The following is a 6,366-nucleotide window of genomic DNA, read 5'->3' on the forward strand; positions in this document are numbered from 1 at the left end:
AGACAATGCTATTGTAGTGTGTGGCGTTCAGATTATTTGCATTTCACGTTAATTAAAAAACAACATTTATTTGCCAAACACAGTAATAAGTACAGTATAAATTATTAAATTAAATAGTATGACGCCATTGCTTGCGTCGTCAGAAAGTCAAGACGAGAGAGTCCGTCGTTCCCACTTCTACACCTCGCGCGGCGCTCTCCTCGCGCATGGTGACGTCGTGATATGGAAGGGATGCGGTATTGCCAAGCGTTTACAAAAATAACTGTCGACCGGACAACCAGACATATCGCCCCCCTTGAAAGCCTCCAGGCTTTAAAAATCATAAATAGGCAGGACAGCAATCTTCGTAACTGGACGCTTATACTCGCCAGCAGCAGTCCTCACTAATACTGTTCGGACAATACCATCTCCTCCAGGAAATATTTGTACCACTCGGCCAGTTCGCCATTTTAATGGTGGTAATCCATCCTCCATGATGAGCACAAGAACGCCTAGTTTCAGGAGCTGCGGGTAATTCTGCTTCCATTTCGTACGTATCTGGAGTTCTGCAATGCATTCCTTGACCCAACGAGACCAAAAATGTTGCACCATTTGTTGTCTATGTTGGTATTTTGATAGTCTGTTCTCTGCTACTCCCAGTAGATCAACTTGTGGGCACGTCGTCAATGGTTCACCAATAAGAAAGTGCGCAGGAGTGAGAGGATTTGGATCATTCGGATTATCAGAAAGAGGACATAAGGGTCTGGAGTTTAAACAGGCTTCTATTTGAGTAATTATTGTAGAAAAATCTTCAAAAGTTAATGATAAACTACCAACTACACGCTTAAGATGAAACTTTACCGATTTAACGCTGGACTCCCAAAGCCCACCAAAGTGTGGAGCGCGAGGCGGTATAAAATTCCATTGTATACCTTGATTTGCTAATTTATCCGAAATAGTAGAAGAGTGTCCTTTGAGAAACGAATTTAATTCATTTAATGCACCCACAAATGTTGTCCCTTGATCAGAATAAATTTGTATGCACTTGCCTCTTCGTGACATGAATCTGTACAAAGCGGCTAAGAAACATTCGCTAGTAAGATCACTTACTAGCTCTAGGTGAATAGCCTTGGTAGCAAAACACACAAACAATGCTATGTATGCCTTGTTAGTTCTAAAATTACGTCCTTTGCGATCCCTAAGGGAGAAGGGCCCTGCGTAGTCAACACCGGACACAGAAAAGGGTCTAGAGGGTGTAATTCGTGTCTTGGGTAAATTACCCATAAGGTACTTTGTCGATTTTGCAACAAAGCGAAAACAAGTTAAACAGTCATGGTAAACCTTTTTGATTAAGTTCCTGCCATTGATTGGCCAGAAGCTTTCACGAAGTGATGCCAATGTAAGTTGTGGACCAGCATGAAGTAGCTTAATATGTTCAGAATGTGCGATCAAAAGTGAAAGTCTATGTTTAGGGGGTAAAACTATAGGGTGTTTCTTTTGATATTCATAATCAGATTGTTGCAAACGACCCCCAACTCGAATAAGATTAAGAGTGTGGTCAAAGAAGGGATTCAAGGTAAGGAGTTTGGATTTATTAGAGACCTTATTATTATTCTTCAGTGCTTTAAATTCTTCAGAAAATGTTGAAGCTTGTACCAAGCTGACAAGTGTATGCAAAGAATTCTCAATTTCCAGAGTTGAAAGCTCTCTATTAAAAAAGTCAGATTTAGATTTTAATTTAAGGATGTTTTTAAAGCGTAGCACAAAGGCAAAAGTACGAACCAGTTTAGTTAGATTAGAAAATTTGTCAATTAAAGTAAGTAAGTCATTATTGGTATGTTTTTCGATGGACACATGAAAAGAAGTGACATTTCGTAATTCAGGAGTATCAATATTTGATAAATCTACTATGTCGGTTGGCCACTCATCTTCAGTCAGCCAAGGAGGTCCATGAAACCATAAAGTCGAATTTAACAAGCTTAAAGGTGGAATTCCTCTAGTAAGTAGATCAGCTGGATTGTCTGCGGTTCTAATATATCTCCATTCATCAATATTAGTTATGGATTGAATTTGAGCTATTCGATTAGCAATAAATGTCTTTAGACGATGAGGAGATGATCTAATCCAGGCAAGTACTATTGTAGAGTCACACCAGTAGTGCTTAGAGTCTAAAGTAGAGGGTATTGAAGCTAACACAGTTTTAGCTAGTTCTGCTAAGAGTAATGCTGCACAAAGCTCAAGCCTAGGAATAGTCAATTCTTTAAGTGGAGAGACTCTAGTTTTTGCACAGAGTAGTTTAGACGAAGAATTGCCTAACGAATCCTTTGAACAAAGGTACACGCAGGCACCATAACCTGGCTCCGCAGCATCAGAGAAGCCATGTAATTGCAGCTCAATAGGATTACCGCAAAGAGTTAGTCTTGGTATTTTAAGATTATTCAATTCCACAAGTTGTGTCCTGTAAGATGACCAGATTGTAAAAAGATCCATTGGAATCGATTCATCCCATGATATTTTAAGCTTCCACAGCTGTTGCAAGATGATTTTTGCCGAGATTGTGACAGGAGAAAGTAGACCAAGAGGGTCAAAAATCTGAGAAATTGAAGATAAAATTGTACGTTTTGTTACGCGAGTGCTAGATTCAATAGGACCTATTTTATATTCTAGCGTGTCAGAAATGTGATTCCATAAAAGGCCCAAGGTTTTAGAAGCAATATCTGTATCAAAAGAAATCGAATGTATTGAGGAATCAGAAGTTAAGGTTGGCTCATTTGAAGCCCATTTTCTAAGTGGAAATCCATATTTCATAAGAAGATCATGGATGTCTTCTTTAATTTGTCTAAGTTCATCGACTGTTTGTGCGCCGGTTAAAAGGTCATCAACGTAAAAATCACGTTGTATTATGTTAGAAATCTTTGGACAGTCTTTAGCATGTATTTTACCTACTTCCTGCAAAGATCTAGTAGCCAGAAATGCAGCAGAGGCTGTACCGTATGTAACGGTGGACAAATCGTAAGTTAAAATCGGCTCATTAATATTAGCACGCCAAAGAATTCTCTGAAGTTTACGATATTCAGGGGCTACATAGACCTGTCGATACATTTTTTCAATGTCACCACTGAGAACTACAGGATGTATACGATACCGTAAGAGAATTGAAAAAAGACTGTTTTGGACATTAGGTCCGACCATAAGTAAATCGTTTAAAGAAAAACCTGAGTCAGATTTACAGGAAGCATCGAAAACGACCCGTAGTTTAGTTGTAGTGGAGCTTAATTTAAGCACACAGTGGTGCGGTAAAAAATATCCAGAAGTATCATTTTGATTCTTAGATAGGGTCATGTGACCGAGTTTTTCATATTCTGTTATAAAATCTTGATAAGTACGTTTTAAATCAGGGCTTTTATTCAGTTTCCCTTCAAGATTTAAAAAACGACTTGTAGCTGTCAACTTCGAGTCCCCAAGACGATCAATGGAGTCCTTAAGTGGAAGATGTACTACAAATTTACCATCAGGGGCTCTAGAAGTGTGCTGAGAGAAATGTTCCTCGCAAAAGGTTTCCTCTGGTGATAAGTATTTAGTTTTAGGAAATTCCTCTACCTCCCAAAATTTAGTTAGCTGATTGTCAATTGAAGTTGTAAAAAAGCACTGTGTCTTTGAGCAAAGGCTTGAACTAAGATTAGTTTGTAAAGGACCAGAAATAATCCATCCAAAATGTGTCTTTTGCAAAATTGGAAGTCCTCGACCCAATTTTATTTGACCAATATGGATCAGTTCCCAGAAAATGTCTGCTCCGAGCAGTAAGTCAATAGGTTTTGCAGAGCTGAAATCGGGGTCAGCCAATGCAATATTTTTGGGAATATGTAATAAACTGGAGTCAAAGGATATAGCTGGAATATTTCCAGTTATAGATTTAAGTACAAGACACGATATGTTCGCCTCAAAGTTAGAAAAATTGGATTGGACTTTAGCAAAAACTCTAGAATTTATGGTTTCAATTTTCTGACTGATACCAGTGATAGAATGTTTAATATTTTCAATAGGAAGTTGTAACAAGTTGCAAAGTCTTTCTGAAATGAAATTGGATTGGCTTCCACTGTCTAGGAGTACTCTACACAAGTGTGACTTATCTGTAGTGTCAGAAACTTTGATGATAGCAGTGGATAATAATACAGTGTTTAAATTAAGTTTTTCATTTACCACTAAACTACAAGGTGAGTATATAAGAGGAGTGTGCATCACATGTGTAGACAAAGAGGTTGTGGCTACGTCTTTCAAGTCAGTCTCAGTGCTGTTGGAATAAGAAGAGGTAGATGTGTTGTTATTATTGGTTTGTACAGTCCCAGAATCGGTTTTGTTGAAATGTAGAAGGGTATGATGGAATTTTCCACATTTTCTACATCCAGACGACCTACAGTTTTTAGTTGCGTGGCCTATAGAAAGGCAGTTAATACATAACTTCATTTGTTTAGCATTATTTAATTTTTCAATAGCAGAAATTTGTAAAAACTGAGGACATGTGTAGATGAGATGTTCTTTTTGACAAAACGTGCATTTTTTATTACTGTTAGTAGCGACAAAGGATTGAGAAGTATTTTTATGAAAGTTGGGGTGTGATTGGCGAGGCCTTTCGATTTTGTTTGAAGCGTTTCTTAAAGAGCTGTTTTCGAAAGACTCTAAAATTCGGCATCTGTCTTTTAAAAAGTCTATAAGTTCCTTGTAAGTAGGGAGTTCTTCAATAAAGGTTTTGGAATCCCAAGCTCTTCTAGTCACATTGTCAAATTTACCTGTCACAATATGACAGATTAAGGCATCCCAATGTTCTGTGGGCATCTTTAAAACCGTCAAGGCGCCCATGTGCTTCTGTAAGCCGTCAAGTATGACTCTAAGGCCACGTCCAGATTCACGTGATAAAGATGGCAAATTAAAAATAGCCGTTACATGGTTGCTGACTAAAATCTGTTTGTTTTCGAATCTCTCATTTAAGATGTTCCAGGCTACATCATAATTGGCGTCAGAGATTTCAAGTGATGAGATAGTTTCAGCGGCCACACCCTTTAGAGAGAGGCGCAAGTAATGAAATTTTTTGGCTGGTGTCAGTTTGAAATTGCTATGTATTAAAGAATTGAAAGTGTCTCTAAAAAACAACCATTGGTCATATGAACCGTCAAACGTTGGAAGGTTTATTGGAGGCAGTCTAATGTTGGCTAAATCATCATTAGAATTAGATGCTAAATTAGTTTCCACGTTTGGAGTTAAAACCTGCGGCTGCATCTGGTCAATTAAAAATTTGCTCGCTTCAGATGTTATGCGGTAGAATTTATTTTCAAATTGTTCAGACTCACTGTCATGTTCATCAAAATCAATATCAGTCTCCGTAGCGGCAATCTTTAACTGAGCAGCGTTAAAATCGTCCAACAATTGATCAGCCTTTTGCGCACGCATTTTGAGTTCCACCAAATCAGTTTGAGAAAGATTTCTGTTTGACTTAACAGCTTGAAAATAGTTTTCAAACCGTGTAAGAGCAGCTTTAGTAGCCTTTCTTTTATTTCTTGCGTCAGCCATCTCGAATAGTTAATAATACAAATATACAAGTAGTTTCAAAGAAATTGTTTAAAATAGAGGCAAAGTAATAAAACAATGCAATTAAATAGGTTTCTCAGAACACTTAATTAAAATGCATGTAAAGTTATCAGACCTACGTAAGTGACACCAAAAATGTGTAAAATATCTAATAAAGTAGGTATATTAAATGTCAAAATTTAATAAAATGTAAATAGTAGAAATCACCATCAAAGGGAGTGTGAAATACCAAAAGAAATGAGTGTAAATAGGTATAGTATACCAGCAAAATGTGTAATATATTGCAACGTAAACAAATGTCAGTTAAAGGTATTAATTTTGTCACCAAAGTAGCATCAAATATTACGAAATCGTTTGTAAATCAATGTAAAGTACCATCAAAGTAACCACCATAAAGTAACACAAATACAAAGCAGTTTAAGTTTATTAAAAAAAATAAACAAATAAATCAAACAGAGGCCTGTAAAAGTAAAGGAAAGAAAGTGAGAAAGGAACGCACTAACCTGTAGTGAAATAAGCAAAACCAATCGGTGTTCCCTGAGAAGACGGTCTTGTTGTTTCCGTCGTCAAAAAGGCAAAATATCCAAACTTGTGTCGATTGGGTCGGCGGTCGGCGTTTCTTCCAGTTCAAGCCACAAATAAATGCGGTAAAAGCCTCGTTGAAAGTCCCGTACGAATGTTAAAATGCAGTAAAATTCCGTTCAGGAGTCAAATCCAGCGACGAAGGACCATAAAATGTAGTGTGTGGCGTTCAGATTATTTGCATTTCACGTTAATTAAAAAACAACATTTATTTGCCAAACA

General features: G+C 37.3%; 1 protein-coding gene across 1 annotated transcript; it reads right to left on the reverse strand.

The window, feature by feature from the left end:
- Positions 1–312: 312 nt before the first annotated feature.
- Positions 313–5,544, reverse strand: LOC126749716 (uncharacterized). Its single transcript, XM_050459401.1, has one exon. It carries the CDS (start codon positions 5,542–5,544, stop codon positions 313–315), a length of 5,232 nt encoding a protein of 1,743 aa, XP_050315358.1.
- Positions 5,545–6,366: the final 822 nt, after the last annotated feature.

This window comes from Anthonomus grandis, unplaced genomic scaffold (assembly GCF_022605725.1).
Source record: "Anthonomus grandis grandis unplaced genomic scaffold, icAntGran1.3 ctg00000532.1, whole genome shotgun sequence".
Taxonomy (NCBI): Eukaryota; Metazoa; Arthropoda; class Insecta; order Coleoptera; family Curculionidae; genus Anthonomus; species Anthonomus grandis.